This window comes from Lathyrus oleraceus, chromosome 1 (genome assembly GCF_024323335.1).
Source record: "Lathyrus oleraceus cultivar Zhongwan6 chromosome 1, CAAS_Psat_ZW6_1.0, whole genome shotgun sequence".
NCBI classification, from domain to species: domain Eukaryota; kingdom Viridiplantae; phylum Streptophyta; class Magnoliopsida; order Fabales; family Fabaceae; genus Lathyrus; species Lathyrus oleraceus.
Genome location: NC_066579.1, coordinates 183,788,118 through 183,808,449, shown reverse-complemented (window position 1 = coordinate 183,808,449; position 20,332 = coordinate 183,788,118). Strand labels below are relative to the sequence as shown.

Genomic DNA, 20,332 nt, shown 5'->3' with positions numbered 1-20,332 from the left:
CTGCGACCCCTTTAATTTTCCTACATGCATTCTATATACTCAATATACTAAAAGCGTAAAAATATCCCAAAAAACTCAAATCAAGAAAATACTATCATGACATAAATTGATTCAAAAACTCAGGAATTCAGATCACACTACTACAATTTACCTGGTTTTTTGTCGCATAAATGGTGAAATTTCTAGCATAAATGGTGGCTAATCACTTATATTTTAAGGGTAGGTTCAAGTCAAGAGTTAGAAAATAAGGAGAACCAGTGAGCTTGGATAAAGTCGAAGTGAGAGTTGCGTCCCATGTTTGTGGCAGTGCAGGGTAGCGCATGGTTCAAGTAGTCCTGTAATGTTAGAGAAGTTAGAAAGTTAAGGATTTCTATCTGAAGAATTTGACAAAGTTGAGAAATGTGTGAGTTTATTAGTAAGACAAGATTGACCTACTGGTATGGAACAAGTATTATAGGTAATTCCATACAGTGAGGGGGAAATAATGATTTTTTCGCACGTATGCCATAAGGCTTGGAAGAGATGTACGTGTGTCTTATCTCGTAATTTCACTAGAGCATCTTGGAAGAATATGAGTAATTCAGAGAGTATATTCATAATAGTACCTTCCAAATGGTTGAAGGCTTGAAAGATATGTCATTCACCATTTGGTTAAGGGTCTAAAGTAGTGGTGAAGTATACGAAGAGGCTCGAGGACATGACTGACTATTCCAAGTGAAACAGGTATGAATCAGACAAAGGGTAGGAGATAAACCAAGTATACCCAGTCTTAGAAGGGATATCAGGTTTAGTATAGTTCATCAGAGATTCAATGTTAGTAGGAGATTGTTATGGAAATGTTGAGTTACCTAAGGATTGGTTTAAATATGTTTGTGTTGAAAGAAAGAGCAATTATTTTATATTCAAGGAAATGTTAGTAAAATGGTTTTATAATTGGATTCAAGGGAATTGCCTTAGAAGAGAAGCAAACACAGAGTTTGGGAATAATGTGAATCTTGTAATACAACAAATTCAATATGATACATATTGGAAAAAATGCATTGTGGGATCATTAAGGTTTCATTAAGGCTAAGATAGGAGTGTGCAGTTGATGATTGTTCACATACGAAGACTTCTAGGATATAAGATGAAGTGTGAAGCTATCAGAAATATTATTGAATGCATCTCACGTTCGAACACAACAGAGTCACCATCGAACTTTATTTATTCCCGAATGAAAGGGAAAACATCGATAAAACCCAGAGGAAAGGGATAATTGGGTAAGGAAATCGGTTATGCAATGGAAAGGTATTAGCATCCCTCACATTCGTTGTATTCAACAGGAACCGTTTTGATTGTTCTAAGCTCACATGGATGTTCTATCTAAGGATTACTCTCAAAAGAAGAAAGGGAAAAGAAAAGAATAGATAGAGTGGTCGGTGAGGATTAAGGTCATCATGCATACGCATCCTTATAGTGCAATAAGGAATTCATAGCTCCGTAGTTTATAGAACTAATGGTGGGATATGAAAAGAATAGCGATAAAGGTATGGTCTAAACCAAAGGATAATGTGGTTTGAACTCCAAAAAAAATGGATAAAATCTGAACCCAAGAGGAAAACTAGCATTAACCAATATGTGGGGGGAAATAGACATCATACCACTGTATTAGAAGCCCAAAAACAAAGGAATTAAGTGTTTGGCATCAAGGCAAACATCTCTTGGTTCACAAGGAGAGCATTGGTTATTGGCCCGAAGGTATACATGGAATCCAAAGAGATAAAGTATTTAGTTCCAAAAAGATGGTATTGATTGGCGAAGAATTAAGAATGAAGAATTAATAAATAGGGTAGCTCGCGGAGAATCTGAATCCTCGTGCCTACGTATTCTCACTGTGCAATGAGAAAGTCAGAGCTCCGTAGTTCGACTCACTACAATCGTAACAAAGATAGCAAGAGACTGAGGCAAGATAAATGATATATGACAATGAAAGATGAAGAATACTTAGCAGTCATTGGATATGAACCACACTAAAGTCAATACGATGAGCAATTGGGTCATTCGTCGTACCCAAAGATATTCAAATTGAGTTAATGGAATTCTCCACTCTCATTCATTATTTACTACTTAAGGCTCATGGCATATGGTTTTCATCATAACTTTCAAGTTGTTGAAGAAGAATCCTTGCTGCTCCTTATGATGATAAAGATTTTATCAATCATTTGATTCGAATTGCACTAAAGTCTATGAACAAAGGTGAATACCTTGAGCAACTGGGTCATTTGTCCCGTACCCAAGGATAACCTAGACAAAGATATGAATGTTCCACTCTCATTAGTATTTTTACTTAGGGCTCATGGAACACAACTTGAATCATGATTGATAAGTTGTTGATAGAGACTTCTGATTGTTGCATTGTTGCTTTGTGAAGGGAGACTTAACAATCAGGTGATTTGAATGGTGCTAAAGTCTATGAATAGAGGTGAATACAATGAGCAACTGGGTCATTCGTCCCATACCCAAAGATATTCAGAATTAGTTAATGGAATTTTCCACTCTCATTCATTCTCTATTTCTTAAGGCTCATGTCACACTATTAGAATCTTAATTGATAAGCTTCTGAATAAACACCTTTAATGTGTTTTGCATAATCCACTGCTTGATTTGTCTGGGATGCCTTGCATGAAAGTCTGAACTTGAGGCTTTGAGATCCACAAACTAGTCTTATCAAGTGATCAAGGGACTTTTGATCACTTGAATAGACTAAGGGATTATACACAAATCAAAAGATTTAGTTAATCAAAATTTCTTTTGATCAACTTAAATCAAAGGGGTTGAATTAGTGGACAATTATGTACAAATTATCTAAAGGTTAATCAAATGATATGTACAAACCCTAAGCTAAGGGAACATGTAACATTAGGATCAAATTAATCATCAATCAAATATCACATAAAGGAAAAATTGATTAAAAATGACCCATTAATCTACATCAAACCCTAATCTAAGGGAACATGAAATTCTATGACTAAACCCTAAGGTTAAAAAAGTCAATTCACATGGGTGATCAATTAGGAAATTAATTCTAAAATGAAAGACTAATTAAAAACCAATTATCCTAATCATCTAATTCTCTAACTAAAACAATTAATTCTAACAAAATAATATCCTAATTCTAATATTCCTAAAGTCCTAATCAAGTTAATTCCTAATTAAAGTTCTCTAACTAGCCTAATTAACAAAAATTAAAAAACTAACAAACAATTAATAATATGATTAACAAACAAATAACAAAAATAGGCTCAAAAGGGGGGATACAAGCCCTATACAGGGTATGCATGGCAGAATCTGACGCATGGGCCTTGGCTTAATGGTCCAAACAAATCAATGCATAATGGGGGAGGTGCATTGGCCAAGCGCAATGTATGCTCATCAATCTAGCCTAAGGCCCACAACAAGGCCCACGATAGAACAACATCCAAGAGGAAAGGATAGGAACGAATAAGTTATAATGTTGAGCATGCACTGATTCCCTAGCCTCTAAGCTACACACCGGTAACAAATTTGAAGCGAAATGAGGAAAAGATTTGAGTAACCTATCGAAGAAGATGAAGCTGAAGACGGAGACAACAACGAAATTCAGGTATGGTTTGGTTCTTTATCTCTTCCTTCCTTCTGCGTTTCTTCTCTCTTCTTCTTTCTTCTTCGCATTTCTTGTTGTTGTGTGTGAGACGAGAGGGGTTTAGCTCTTGTTATTCCATAGCTTCAAGGTGAGGCTCTGAGCAACAATGGTGAAAACGAGCTCTAAAGTGAGGTTGAGAGAGATAGAAACGAGAGCTATGAGAGTGTGATTATGTGATCTTATGATTGAATGATGATGAAGTGAATTTATCGACTGAGTTAGCTAAACAAATAGTTAGTTAGGGTTGGTTATAAATGAATCTGAAATAAATTTGGTTGGAATTTGAGGTTAATAAGTTTATGAGTTTGCAGTTAATTTCATTTGAATTTAAGGTAAATTTCAGTTGAGTTATTGGCCTGAATCAATTTCCTGGAAAATTCAATTTCAACTTAATGTTTTTGTTAATGCTTAAACCAAATGTTAGGAGAAGTTAGTTTAGATTGATTGTTAGCATTATTTTATTATTTTTAGTTAGGTTTACATGTTAATATGAAAAATCAGTGGAGCAATGCACTGAGTTAAACCGAATCCCTCAGGAATTCAACTTTGTAATCTTCATGATTTTGTTAATGCAGGTGTATGTACATTGACTTGAATTGTTTGTGGATATGCAGGGTTTACATTCTTGGTTTGCAGACTTATTCATGGTCTCATGTTGTAGCTTGTGGCCATTGTGCATTGATATGGTCTTGACTTGATTATTTTGCAGATTTGCTGCAGAATTAAGGCATTGCCCGAGTTTGGACAAGGATGCAAATCAAGGCTTTGTCCATTTCTCAATCCAAGGCATCAAGTGATGTGATTAGGATAGGGCAAACCATGCTAGTGTAATGTGTGATGTAAAGCTTGTAATTGAACCTTGTTTAGATCATGCAAAAATGTAATACATCAAGAAACATGTAATTGACTTCAACATGGTGAATCCTAATTTAATCAAATGCAATTGTTTTATTATGCATGAAGTATGAATATGAAATGTGTATGCTAATGATATCATGGTTTATGCCTAAAAAATGGAATTTTTGATTTGTTGACTTTGGTCAAGTAGTTGACTAAAAAGTCAAACGTTGACCAAAGTCAACCTAAATGAAAAAGATGTAAATCAACAATCCAAGTCTTATGGTTAACCTAAAAATGCAAAGTCCAAAGTGAATGAATGAACTTGTAGGTTAAGCCACCAAATAACTTGAACTAAATATGTCATTTTGCACCCATAACCATATCATGCCATAAGATAGTTTATACTGATGATAAGTAAATCCTAAGACACAATAGGAATCAACCATCTTGGATCATCTGGATCACATTGAAGGAAATGAATTTAAAAGGGTGAATCAAGAATCAAAGCCCAATTCCCTTATGAGACCCCAAACACATGGACCAGGAGATCAATGTCATATTGCAATCAAAATTTAGGAATCAAGTACCGTGAGCCTATGCAATGAAAAACATCTGGAGACAACTTTCATGACTATCGACTGACCCCATAAGCCAACACATGTCTTTTCAGCATGCTTTGTCCTCACTCACACGCTTTTTGGGAAACTTCCCAAAAGGTCACCCATCCAAATACTACTCCAAGCCAAGCACGATTAACTATGGAGTTCTTATCTGTTAGGCTACCGAAAAGAAGATGCATCTAGTTGGTATAGGTAGTACCAATTAATCCTTATAAGTCTTCCTTCAACCATGCAGTCCCATAGTTATACAGCCTCAGGATCTCTCTCATTCCGATGTGAATTTGGTTTTTCCCTAGAAACAGCTAAGAGTGTCTCATTGTCATGCCTCTTGCACCGACAACCACTCCCTCGCCCTCGGGTATGACATGTAACCACTATTTGTCCTCTCCGGCCTTGGGTGTTACATGCCTACCAGCTTCTGCTTGGTTCGTCCCCGAACCACATCATATTGGGAAAGGTCTGGCTCTGATACCATTTGTAACGCCCCCGAACTGCTTTCAGGATTACCGACTGACCCCACAAATCAACACGGGTCTTTTCAACATGTTTTATCCTCACTCACACGCTTTCTGAGAAACTTCCCAGAAAGTTACCCATTCTAAAATTGCTCTAAGTCAAGCACACTTAACTATGGAGTTCTTATTTGTTAGGATACCGAAAGGAAGATGCATCTTGTTGGTATATGTAGTACCAATTAATCCTTATAAGCCTTCCTCCAACCATGTAGTCTCATACCTACACAGCCTCAGGATCCCTCTCATTCCGATGTGAATTCAGCTTTTCCCTAGAAGCTGCTAGAAATGTCTCATTGTCATGCCTCATGCATCGACAACCATTCAATTGCCCACGGGCATAACATGTAACCACTATCTAGCCTCTCTGGCCTCAGGTGTTACATGTCCACCAGCTTCTACTTGGTTCGTCCCCGAACCACATCGTATTGGGAGAATTCTGGCTCTGATACCATTTGTAACGCCCCAAGAAGCTTTCAGGATTAACGACTGACCCCACAAACCAACACGGGTCTTTTCATCATGCTTTGTCCTCACTCACACGCTTTATGGGAAACTTTCTAGAAGGCCACTCATCCAAATACTACTCCAAGTCAAGCACATTTAACTATCGAGTTCTTATATGTTAGGCTACCGAAAAGAAGATGCATCTTGTTGGTATAGATAGTGCCAATTAATCCTTATAAGCTTTCCTTCAACCATGCAGTCCCATAACTGCACAGCCTCAGGATCCCTCTCATTCCGATGTGATTTGGTTTTTCCCTAGAAACAGCTAGGAGTGTCTCATTGTCACGCCTCTTGCATCAACAACAACTCCCTCGCCCTCGAGTGTAACATGTAACCACTCTCTGTCCTCTCCGGCCTCAGGTGTTATAGGATGCATATGTGAATGCTTGAGCCAAAACTTGAATAGATGAAATCTCAACCATGTAGGCATGTAAATTTGATGATGAATGGTGTATGACATGCTAGTTAACATCTTCCCCCAATGAATTAGGGTTTCCAATATCACCTGATAAAAAGTCAAGCCACAAGGCACATTAGGACCACATCTTCCCTGATTAGGGTTTCAATTAGGCATACCCTTCAATAAAGGTCTTTTAATCAACTAAGATTCTTCATAAGCAAATCTTCAATGTATGAGCCCTCAACTAGGGTTTAGATAGCCAATACAAGGCCCAAAGAGCATCCACAAGGTCCCATAACCAAATCATAAAGAATTAGGGTTTGAATGGCCTAAGGAGTTCCATGATGAAGTCTTCTTGAATCCATAACCCAAAGATCATACAAATTAGGGTTTCACTTCCCCTATGATCAGATGAAGAGCCAAGTCACACTTTTAAGGTTTAATCCACACATAAACCCTAACTTTGCAAGAAATAGAGCTTTGAATCTATAATGATCAATTATCAAGTATCAATGAATGAATGATGCACGTGAATGAAACATGAGTATGTGTAGATGAATCTCAAGTCAAGGGTTGAGTGAGAAGGTGAAAAGGGGAGGGGAAATTTTGGAGTATGACAAAGTGGATAAGGTTATGCCCTGGTATTAGGAAGCATGTGATATTAGCTTCCTGGTCACATGTATGTGTAATTAATTACCTTGTTCTGAGATAGTTGTGGAGTATCACACTCTTTATGTTGAGTAGTGAATTTTATGTTCTGAGAAGTTTGATTTTGTGGTAAGAAACGGAAGACAAGCCAAGATTGAGTGCAAAACTAAGTGTGGAACATAAAACAGACTATGTTGTATGAACTCATAAGTAGGCGACAAGGATTTCCAGTTGCAAGTCATCTAAATAAGTAACCTCTGTGTGATGAAATGTGTAGTGGATGTTTGGTTTGGAAGATAATCCATGTCAATAAGTGTGTGGGAATGTAAAGGTTCATCTTGAGTGCATATTATTTGGTTGGAAAGAGCATGAGTGGCTTATTGAGAGTCAAATTGTTGTTCATCTTCCTAAGTAGTGTTGGTTTGGTTGATCAAGGAGTATGTTGTTCACACCTTGTTAGAACTAAGTATATCCTAAATATCACTGGTGTACCATTATGGATGTATGGGGTTGAGAATAAAGTTGTAAGTTATTTCCATTTAGATTGATAGTTTTGAAAATTGAATTTGTGAAGGTGTATTATGTAGTTGATCATCTGTAGAGATGTCAAAGAAGTTAGATGTTTGGGGAACCAACATAGTGAACCACGCTCAATGTGAGTAAGTCTTGGGTGTATCACTATTATGACTAATGAGAAGAATAAGGAGTGAAGCTTAAAGAGACTTACCAATTGGTGATCTCGAAGAGATCAGTTCAGCATCTTACATATGGGTTAGTAATGTGTAAGTGGTTAGTCATGCTATGACATTGGATAATTCTCTCAGATTCATGGCCTCAGATGTAGACCCCCATGAGAGTGGTACCTAATATGTATAATGATACTCTACCATATTGAAAGGATTCGTGAGTTATACTTCTAGGAAAGAGTGGAAATGAAATATTCCTAAAGTTAAGCATGTAACTCGGATTGTATATGAGTAAGAACATGAGCTAGACTTGTGGGAGATGGAGCGAGACGATTGAGATGAATTACTTTGGATAGGAAGTGCAATGTTATGTCCATATGTATGACAAAGTTGTGTGACTCTGTGAATAGTATTGGAAAACTCACAGTTACATCCTAGATTGGTTAAAGTTCCTTTGAAGAGTTGTCTTGACGATGAATTGAAATCCCTTATTGGTGTTATTTATCTAGTTGGTTAGAATCCAGTGTCACCGGAACTTGTGAATAGGTCAAAACTCTATAGAGAACTTAGAATGGATTATGGAAATAAGAACCAGGTATTTTCATACTAAATTGGACTAGTAGGAATCAACGCAAGATAATTGTGAATGTTGTAAACTCTTATGATCGCAGTCATGTGACTTCTGAGTATCTATCTCTTAACATGTATTGGTTCGAATTATTATCCATCTTATGTCAGCAAGAAAAGTGTTCTACATGTAGATGTGGTAAGATTCTGAGACTGTTTGGGACAATTGGTACTCATAGGAAATTTTTTGATCCCTTATAAGGACCCATGAGCTAGTCAGTAGAGAGTGATTAATAGAAAGGCACAACGCAGTTTCATGGAGGATAAGCGAGATAATTACTCATATGAATAAAAGTAAGACAATCATGTGCTAAGTGTGTTATCTTATTGGAGTAATACAAGAGAAGTGAAGCATCAAGTGTATATGCTCATAATATATAGTATCAGTTCAAGTGAAATTGATAAGGTTATCAATAGGTGGATTATAAAAGTTTGTCACAATTGGTGAAAGATTTATAAGAGAAGAGTCGTCATTTTTATGTGTAGTCAAGGAATCAGTCAATTATCTCATGAAGTTCTTAAAGTATTGACTATCCAATCATAATAAGGTGTTGTGGTTATCGTATTGAGTAACTTGGTGCAAGAAAGAGAAGTCATGGATTCTTGAGGGAGTTGTGACCAAGCGATTTAGAGCGGTCTGTCAAACAAGGACAACAAGTGACAAATGGAAGCATATCTTTTTGGATATCTCGGTTAAATAAGTGCTAGGAGCACACCTATGTTCAAATGTTTACTAAGATCCGCAAAGATTAATTTTCTTTAAAAAAACTGCCACATCAAAATTATTTTTGTAATAAACTTGCAACACTTGATCCAGCATCAAGTCATTGGTGCAAAAACCTTTTTTGAAATAAAAATTGAAAGACAAAGGACCAAGAGATGCACATCTCTTCACACCCCTTGATGGTCGAGCACTCGGAGCATACCGGATTCAAAACGATTATTAGTCTTTCAAATCAAAATCGTGTTAAACAAACTTGGAATAAGGGGACAATGGGACCATATCCATGCATACCCCAAGTAAACACGCGCTTGGTGCACACATCTGCTCAAATGTTTGCTCACCTTCCATAAAGATCAAATCTTGATGTGAGTGACACCATATGTGGTTGTGATTTTTATTAAATTATGCGTTAATATTGTATAAGGGGTTTAGGGTGTTACACAATGGTAGAGCAGGTTGGTCTGTCCAGCCAAGTTCTATGATGTAGTTGAGTCCCTAGTGTGTGACATGTGTGTACATTGTTGATGCATTGTTTTTTCTAATGCTTATTTGATGATGTACATAATGGTATGAAGAAATGATCACGCTATTGCTGATGATTTGGAGCCAGTGGCTCAAATAGATCGAGAAGACTCTATTAAAGGGGGAAAAACTATAGGAAGCCACTCCAAGAGCTACTTTCCACTTACTGCACTAAAGCTTCTCCTGAGTATCTACACGATGCCCATGTAAAGTAAACATTCAAACAAAAGGGGTGATAATACACTTCATTAATTAACGGTGAAAATAATCGAGAGTAAATTAACACATAACATCAACGTACACATTACTCAATCAATACTAACATACTAATTATTCACATCCAACAACACATTAACAACAATCAATACAAATGTAACACTTATGCAATATACTTAACACTGACTTGATATTCATGTGGTACCAAATATGAACACCAAGGTTCATTTCGCTCTCCGACCCCCACCATAGGATCAAATTCTCTCTTGGAACTGGAGCACACCAAATCACTACGATCACCATAACTAACGCTTCACTAATCCCCATAATAGGAATCAACTACTAGCACCCGATCCATCACCATAGGACCGAGACTCACCAAAAATGGACAAAATTTCGTACACCATGATGCATGAATCTTAAATAACATGCATTAACACAACAAGATTCACCTAAAGGATCCCCACACACATCTCGCTATTTATGTATCACATCATTCATCATGCACCCATCAATTCATGTTACAATGTCAGTAACATCAACAAGCAGCAGTAACTCATCATACATGGTTCCACGACATTCATTCATATCACTTCACCCAAAAACAACAACACATCATCATATTCAATATAACGATTCACTAACTAATCAAACAAGTCATCAAAAACATCTCTACAGTGGATAATTGACTATTATGAGGGTAACTTAGCATTAATGAGCATATAATAATTTTGAAATAAGTTAGAAAATGTTTCATGCTAGAAAAATAAGTTTTTAAGTTAAAAAACAATCTATGTGTCGACACATACGATCCATAGGTCGACACATAGAATAAAAGTTTGCATATATGTCAACACATACGAGTTACATGTTGGCACATGTACTTCATTTTTAAAGATTGTATGTTCTGCTAGATGTGCGGCCTGCATGTGTCGACACATGACCTTCACAGGTCGACTCATACTGTAAAATTTTCCCAAAAGTCAGTTTTTAAACCATCAAAACCATCCCTCATATGCCAAAAACTTATGCTACGAAATTCCATCAAATAAATCCAATTTCTCGTGGTTATAGCTTCCTAATTCATCATTTACTCAATGGTTTTCATGAATCAATATCATATTACAACACATCATCATACTCGTCTTCTCTAAGTCACCAATAACACAATCAAGGTCAAAACCTTCAAACATCAATCAATGGCATAATATCATCATCAACATCAAAACAAAACATAAAGCATACATAGGGTACACAAATTTCACACAAATTTCATCATACAAATAACAATTATGACACAAACATCATGATTAAGATTTCGAACATCCAATCCTAAGGAGGTTAAGGGTTCCTCTATCTACCGTACATGCTTTAACACCCATAGAGAAGCACATCTCCCCCCTTACATGATTTCCAGCAAAAACCCTTTGATCCTTAGAGTTCTCCTTCAACCCCAAGTCTTTGCTCTCCCATTTTGCCTCTTTTACTCCAACTCTCCAAAATACGTACTGACTCTCTAGGTGCTCAAATTCCCTATTTTATTCCAAGACCTATTTCCTTCCAAAAGAGATTATTCCCCTTCTAACCTCCAACCTATCTTTGCATCCCTTTCCTATCCTCCCTATTTTCCTCAATTCCAACCTTGCCCTCAATTTCTCTACATATCATATTTCCTCATTATATAATTAGTTATAATTCAAATAAAAATATTATTCTAAAATATTATTCATCCTAATAATTAATTAAAATTCTAAATAAATATGTCAAGTGTAACACCCCTTTTTCTACCCCTAAATACTTAACATATAATCAAAGTAAATAAGCGCGCATATACACAAAAGGGCGTCACATCGACGTTTTCAAAAACTAAAAGCTTTCAAAAACCAACATCATTCATCATCAATATACAATACACCTGGTCATTTAAAATAACACATTTCACTTCTCATGAATATTCAAGAATATGCGTTCGCAGCGAAAAATAATGAATACTCATGTATTTCATAAAATGATCCATGTCCCATACCATGATCATCTCTCAATAATCACCTCAAGATAAAATAAAACAAGTAATAACATGATGCATATCCAAATAAGATATGAGTTCAATACTACTAATCTACCCAGTGTTACATGACCAGAGCATCGACTCGCTACTTAGTCTTCAAACTAAAATACGAAAACTCTCCGGCTAATCTCGAATGAGCTACCTTTCACTTACTTCAGCGATACTACTCCTGAGTATCTGCACGATACCCATGTAAAGGTAACATTCAAACAGAAAGGGTGAGAATTCAAATCATTATGAAGAAGTATAATAAGGCACAATGATTAAATCAACAATTAAAGGAATTTATCACACTTCGTATAACCATGTAAATAATACTAACCAATATTTATTTCACATGTTTCAAACATCCATCAAAACTCAAGGAGTATAATATTCAAATCCAATATTATATTCTCAAATATACACATAACTACAATTATCACATAATCACATATTTGCCAAATTATGTATCCAAACATCACCAAATTCAATTACCATATCTCATACACACCTCACAATCACATCAATGCATACATTCAATTATCACATAACTCTAATATGACTCAATGCAAGACATGTGACTCTATGCATGCGGTACCTCAATGTGAACCCAACGTTTCACCGCTTTCCGATTCAATATCTAGAATCCAAGCCACGCTTCCGATCCGAACAAGATCAAAGCCACTACTACGCCTATTTCCAATTAAGGATCAACGTATGCTACGCCTATTTCCAATTAAGGATCAACGTCTATCTACCACGCCTATTTCCAATTAAGGATCAACGTGTGCTACGTCTATTTCCAATTAAGGATCAACGTCTATCTACCACGCCTATTTCCAATTAAGGATCAACGTGTGCTACGTCTATTTCCAATTAAGGATCAACGTCTATCTACCACGCTTATTTCCAATTAAGGATCAACGTGTGCTACGTCTATTTCCAATTAAGGATCAACGTCTATCTACCACGCCTATTTCCAATTAAGGATCAACGTGTGCTACGTCTATCTCCAATTAAGGATCAACGTCTATCTACCACGCCTATTTCCAATTAAGGATCAACGTGTGCTACGTCTATTTCCAATTAAGGATCAACGTCTATCTACCACGCCTATTTCCAATTAAGGATCAACGTGTGCTACCATGTGAACCCACAGTTTCACCGCTTCCACTATGAAGCCGACCATGCCATGAATGAATGTACAAATACCAATACATATGCAATTAAGATCATCTCTACCATCTTAACATTCCACATATCACCATAATTCAACTCTATGAATTATCCACCAATGGTACATATACACATTCATAACAATATATCATTCACAATCCACCAATGGTACATATACACATTCATAACAATATATCATTCACAATCCACCAATGGTACATATACACATTCATAACCATATATCCTTTACAAATATAGGCTAATTATCAAATACACACACTTAGATTTCATTCCAAAACGAATACAGCATTTAAAATCTCAAATTTTCACTTTTCAAACAGTGTTAACCGGTTAACGCATTTGAGTAACCGGTTAACGCGACACAGAATGCACTTCCTGGCAATTTTCAACAGTGTTAACCGGTTAACGAATTTGGTTAACCGGTTAACGCAAAAACAGAATACAATTTCTAACAGGTTTTCAACAGTGTTAACCGGTTAACGCTTTTGGTTAACCGGTTAACGCAAAACAGAATGTTATTCCTGCGTTAACACAAAACAGAATGCAGAATTTTCTGCGTTTTTCATCGTTGGAGGACTTTCGGACCTCCGATTTCGATTCCGTAAAAAGCCAAGCGTTCAGAAAATTATAACTCATACAATACTCTAATTATATAAGGTTAATTTACAGTTTTCACACAATTAAACCACAATAAATCAAGAATACTCATCAAAATCTAACAATTTCAAACAACCATACAAAATTAGGGATTTTAACCTAAACATACTTCTACCCACTGACACAATCATACTAACCCATAATAATAAGGATTCCCCCCTTACCTCTTCAATTTTCTGGAAACCCTAGCTTCTCTCTTGTTCTTCCCCTCTTCTCCTTACTTTTCCTCTTCTCTTTCTCTATTGTTTTCAAATGATTAAATGAATCCTAATTCTCACTCCCTTCACCTCTTATATATTAGTATTCTATTTGGGCTTAAAGAGTGATACCTCTAGTTTAATTATTAGGCCCAATAAGACCTAATATTTAAATGTCTCTATTTAATTCAAATAAATCAAATCAACTCAACATACATACCAAGTTAATTAATTCCATTATTCATTATATCTCATATCAACTAAATAATTAATTAACACTCCAAATTAATTAATATAATCGATTATTATACTACCTAACAACCAATTAATTAATTAACACTCCAAATAAATAAAATAAAATATAATAATAATAATAATAATAATATAAGAAATAATTACTAAAATTGGATTGTTACATCAAGCTCTTACTCTCTCTATATCTCTACTTCAAGGACACTTACCCTCACAATCACACCAAAAACAATTTAAAATAACAGTTATTCAAACAAGATCCTAAATAATTCAATTAAATCAAATAATTGAATTCAGAGTGTTATAACTCTCCCCTACTTAGAAGAATTTTCGTTCTAAAAAATCACCTGAAGGAAACTGAGTCGGATACGACTCTTTCATCTGACTCTCTAGCTCCCAAGCTATGCTCCCATCAGCTGGTCCTCCCCACACTTCCTTCACCAAGGAAACTTCCTTACCATGCAATTGCTTCACTTCCCGGTCTTCTATCCGCGCGGGTGATGCCTCTACAATCAGGTTCTCTCTCACCTGTATATCATCCACTTGGATCACATGATACGAATCTGAAATATATCGCCTCAAATGAGACACATCAAACACATCATAAAGATTAGAAGCAGAGGTGGTAAGGCAATATGATAGGCCACCTCTCATATTTTCTGCAAGATCTAGTATAGACCAATAAAACATGGTGTGAGCTTCCAAGACTTCAAGGCGCGACCAATTCCGGTCATCGGGGTAACCCTAAAAAAACACATGGTCCCCCTCTTGTAACTCAGGTGTCTTTCTCCTCTTATCATGGTAACTCTTATGGCGACTCTATGAAGCTTTCATCTTATCTTGAATCATCTTAATCTTCTCAGAAGTCTGTTGTACATTCTCCGGTCCAATTACTGCACTCTCACCAGATTCGTACTAACACAGAGGTGCCATACACCTCCTATCATACAACGCCTCAAACTAGGTGATCCCAATACTATAGCGGGAACTGTTATTGTAAGTAAACTCAATCAGTAGAAAGTAGATATCCCACGCACTTTCTTGTTTTAGCACACAAGCCCTCAATAGATCCTCTAAGGATTAAATAATCCTCTTTGTTTTTGCATCAGACTGTGGGTGATAAGCAAAACTCAACTTCAACTTAGTACCCAAGGCTTCTTGCAAACTCTGCCAAAACCTTGACGTGAACCTCGGATCTCTATTTGAAACAATGCTTGACGGAATACCATGCAAACTAATGATCTTTCTAATATATAGCTCAACTAACTTCTGTAAGTTATATTTGATCCTTATTGGTATGAAATGAGTTGATTTAGTCAGTCTATCAACAATCATCCAAATAGAATCACATCCCTTTTTCGTCTTCGGTAAAGTGGTTATGAAATCTCTAGAAATGCTATCCCATTTCCACTCTGGAATACTTAAAGGTTACATCAGTTTTGACAATCTCTGATGTTCAATTTTTCACTTCTGACAAGTTAAACAAACATAAACAAATTCAGCTACTTCCTTTTTCATTCATGGCCACCAAAATAATTTCTTTAAGTCTTGATATATCTTAGTGGCATCGAGATGAATACTCAATCCACTTCTATGACCCTCCTCAAAAATACTCTTCTTAAGCTCGGGCACATGTGGTACGCAAGCCTTGTCTCTAAACCTCATCACTCTAAACTTAGTAATTCTGAAGTTGCCACCCTTATTCTGGTTGATTAACATAAGCCGGTAAACCAATCCCACACCGGTCTTCTGACCCTTTATGAAATCTTCAAGAATGACACTCGTCAGCTTCAACATACCCAACTTCACATTATTAGAAGTTTCCTCGCATACTAGACTCATGTCTATGAATTTATCGATCAACTCTAGCTCTCAAACCATCAACATTGACATATGCAAAAATTTCCTACTCAAAGCGTCAGCTACAACATTAGCCTTACCCGGATGGTAACTCAAATCAAAACCATAATCTTTCAGAAACTCGAGCCACGTCCTCTGCCTCATATTCAATTCCTTTTGATCAAATAAATATTCCAAACTATTATGGTCACTGAAATCTTCAAATCTGGAGCCAAACAGGTATTGCCTCCAAGTCTTTAACACGAAAACCACAGTTGCCAACTCAAAATCACGCGTAGGATAATTCCTTTCGTGAATTCTCAACTGCCTCGAAGCATAAGCCATAACTTGTCCATTATGCATCAACACACCTCACAGACCCATCTTCGAAGCATCACAATATACAACAAAGGACTCACTTGGATTCGGCAAAATTAAAAGCAGGGAAGACGTCAACTTCTTCTTGAGTTCTTGGAAACTTTATTCACAATGCACATCCCAAACATAGGCTTGACCCTTTCGAGTCAACAACAATTAACTTCCTATAGTAACCAGACAATCCAAGAAAACTTCTAATCTTAGTGACAGACTTCAAAGTCTCCCATTGTAACACAACATCTATCTTCGACAGATCCACAACTATACCACCACTGGTAGGCATGGCAACATAACCCGTACCTGTGGGTACCCATCCGAACGCGCCCCGAAGTTGACGGGGAAAACCCACTTTGACTGGGTTTGGGTTTGGGTTTTCCCCGATTATAAAATATGGGGACGGGTCGGGTAATGGGGACACTAGTACCCACCCCGAACCCGCCCCGTTTATTTTATTATGTACATTATTATTTATTTTTGATGATTTAGAATATTAAATAAGTGGCCAATATTTTAATATTTTGATTTGTCTTAATTATTTAAAATATTCGAAATGTATGTATGTTATTTTTTTAGATTTTTTATTTTTTTATTTGTAATGTAATTTGATTTTTAAAAAATTAAATATTTCTATTAAAAAAATTGATTTCACTAAATGGATGGTGGCAGGGCGGGGATACCCGAACCCGTTTGGGACGGGTTTGGGTTTTAATTCTCCATCCCCGTTTGGGTTTGGGGCGGGGAACGGGGATTGTTTAGGGATCCGAGTTTGGGTTTGGGGGAGGTAAAAACCGTCCTCGGCCCGCCCCGTTGCCATGCCTAACCACTGGAAATCACATGACCAAGGAAACTCATTTCTCTTAACCATAACTCACACTTGGATAACTTTGTGTACATCTGATTTCTCTTTTAATGTCTGGAATACAACTCTCAGATGTTCCACATGCTCTTCATAAGACTTTGAATATATCAATATGTCATCAATAAACACAACCACGAACTGATCTAAATATGGATGGAATATTCGATTCATGTATTCCATGAACACTGCAAGCGCATTAGACACACCAAACGGAATTACCAAATACTTGTAATGACCATACCTTATTCTGAAAGCAGTCTTCGAAATATCTTCAGGCTTCACACGAATCTGATGATAACCTGAACGCAAATCTATCTTGCTAAACACACAAGCACCTACCAACTGATCCATCAGATCATCAATCCTCGGAAGTGGATACTTATCCTTGATAGTCGCCTTATTCAGTTGTCAGTAGTCCACACATAGCCTCATACTACCGTCCTTCTTCTTCACTAACAACACTGGCACACCCCACAATGAAACACTCGGATGAACAAACTTCTTCTCAAGCAGATCTTCTAGTTGCTTATTTAATTCACCCCATTCTGAAGCAAACATCCTATAAGGAGCCATCAACACCGGACTAGTACCAGGTATTAAGTCTATATCAAACTCCACCTCACATTCTGGAGGTAAATCACCAATATCATCTGGAAACACTTCTGGAAAATCGCTCACCACAGGTAGCTCATCCAACACGACTTTAGTCTTTGCCTTCATATAAGCTAATACCATGAACATTGTAACACAGTCCTTCACGAACTCATTCACTTACTTAGCTTACACGAACAACTCATCACTAGTATCAAACTCAGGAAATGACATTGTCTTGGTAACATAATTGATATAAACATGATTTAACTCCAACCGGTTCATTCCAAGGATAACATCGAGATTCCTTAAACATAGACACACTAAATCCATACCAAAACTCTTACCATATATAGTAAGCGGATAATTCAAACAAACCCACAAAGTGAGTACCAGACCTATAGTCGGGGTATCAATAATCATGCTCTCATTCGTAGAGGATAATTTCAAACCCAACTTCTCAGCACAATCAAGCGAAACAAATGAATGTGTCACACACGTGTCAATAATAGCAATAAAAGGAATAACATTTATAAAACACGTACCTCGAATCAAACAATCGGCACTAGTAGTCTCTATCTCAGACAAGGAAAAAACTTTCCCTCCCGATTGTGCTTTCTTTGGCTTCTGACAATTGATACTTATATGACCTATCTCGCCGCAGTTATAAAAAATTGGCCCATCACTCTTACTATACACAACACGATAACCTGTCTTACCACACTTAAAGCACCTCAAAACATAATTCTTGCACTCATTAGCACGGTGGCCCGACTCGCCACACCTGAAACACTTGACAGAAGCGAGAGTCACTCCTCCACTTGGTTTTTTATCATCAATAGTCCTCTGCTTCCCTTTATCAGTTAGAGCACTGTAGGGTTTTCCTCTAAACTGATTATTTCCCTTCCTCTCACTAACACTATTATAGTGAGTGGTACAAGCCATGTAGTCTTCATCATAAATCCTACACTTGTTCACTATAGTAGGAAACCTACGAATCTTCTGGTAGCTAATACCCTGCTTAATCTCAGGTCGTAGTCCATTCTCAAACTTAATGAATTTGGATACCTCCACAGCTGCACCATTGTAATGAGGACAAAACTTCACTAGTTCCTCAAGCTTGGCAGCATACTCAGCAACCACCATGTTTCCTTGCTTAAGCTCAAGAAATTCAATCTCTTTATTTCTATGCACATCTTCAGAAAAGTATTTCTCAATGAATTGCACCCTGAACACAACCCCAAGTGACCTTAGCACCAACAACATCTAGTCTCTATCGAGTGTTATCCCACCAATCTTTAGCTTCCCTAGACAACATGTGAGTACCAAACAACACCTTATGTTCTTCAGTATAGGCCATTACTCGTAAGGTCCTTGCTTTGTGTAACACCTCAAAATTTGCCCTCCTCTCTGGGGACTAGTTTAACATATTGCATTTCATTTTTAGGTCATTAGGCATTGCATCTTTGCATATCATGTGGCTACATTGAGCAAGTCATCCTCCTAAGTCTTGATCAGAAGATAAAGAGGTTAAGATGCAAGCTAGGGTTTCATTGGATTGATCATTAACCATCTGAGGATGTGTGATTAAAATTAGGGTTTCTTGGTTCTCAAGGAGGGTTGAGCTTTATCTTGGTTGAAATGGTACATCATCATCATCATGGTTTTGTCATCACCAAGAGATTCCTTCTGCTTGATCATATTCCTTGAGATTAGGGTTTTGACCACTGGTCAACCCTAATCATCTGAATTGTGCCAATCAGGGCTTGTCAAGGAGATGAGGTTTTCAATGGATATGGGGGTCATCATATGGTTATATTGAGCTTATGGAAGCTAGGGTTTCATGGTTGAGCCATTTCATCAGGAGTTTGAAGCTCAATTTCATCTATGCATGGCTAGTTCATCCATCAGTCAGAAAAGTCAATTGTGGTCAACTGTGCCTGAACTGATGGATTTGGAGGTGGGAGAGGGTTAGAGACACTTCATTCATGTCTAAACAAGTTTCATTTGACATTTCAAACATCAAGAATGAAGAAAATAAAGTCAGATGAAAACTTTCCAAAAATAGAAAGTGACTTGTAATTCAAAATTGCCAAAAATGGAAAGGTTTTCACCTCAAAATTACATGTCCAAAAATGCTTCAAATGAAATTTTGTTCAACATGAAAGTTGTAGATTTTACTCTCACCTTTCCAAAAAGTCCAAGAACATGAATTTATCATTTGTGGTTGGCAAGTTATAGATTGATCATTGTCAAGAAAAGTTGAATTTCAAAGTTGCATAACTTTTGATTCACAAGGCCAAATGGAGTGAGGTTTTTTTGAGCAAATCTATTTTGATGTCCACTATC

At 36.8% G+C, this 20,332-nt stretch overlaps 1 protein-coding gene and 1 long non-coding RNA gene across 2 annotated transcripts; one reads left to right on the top strand and one right to left on the bottom strand.

The window, feature by feature from the left end:
• Window positions 1–3,360: 3,360 nt before the first annotated feature.
• Window positions 3,361–4,623, top strand: LOC127126495 (uncharacterized). The gene is made up of 2 exons (XR_007805007.1): window positions 3,361–3,622; window positions 4,276–4,623. It is a non-coding gene; the product is annotated as an uncharacterized LOC127126495 (long non-coding RNA).
• A 13,549-nt stretch (window positions 4,624–18,172) lies between these two features.
• LOC127098435 (uncharacterized) lies at window positions 18,173–19,249 on the bottom strand. Its single transcript, XM_051037035.1, has one exon. The coding sequence runs from the start codon at window positions 19,247–19,249 to the stop codon at window positions 18,173–18,175; it is 1,077 nt and encodes a 358-aa protein (XP_050892992.1).
• Window positions 19,250–20,332: the final 1,083 nt, after the last annotated feature.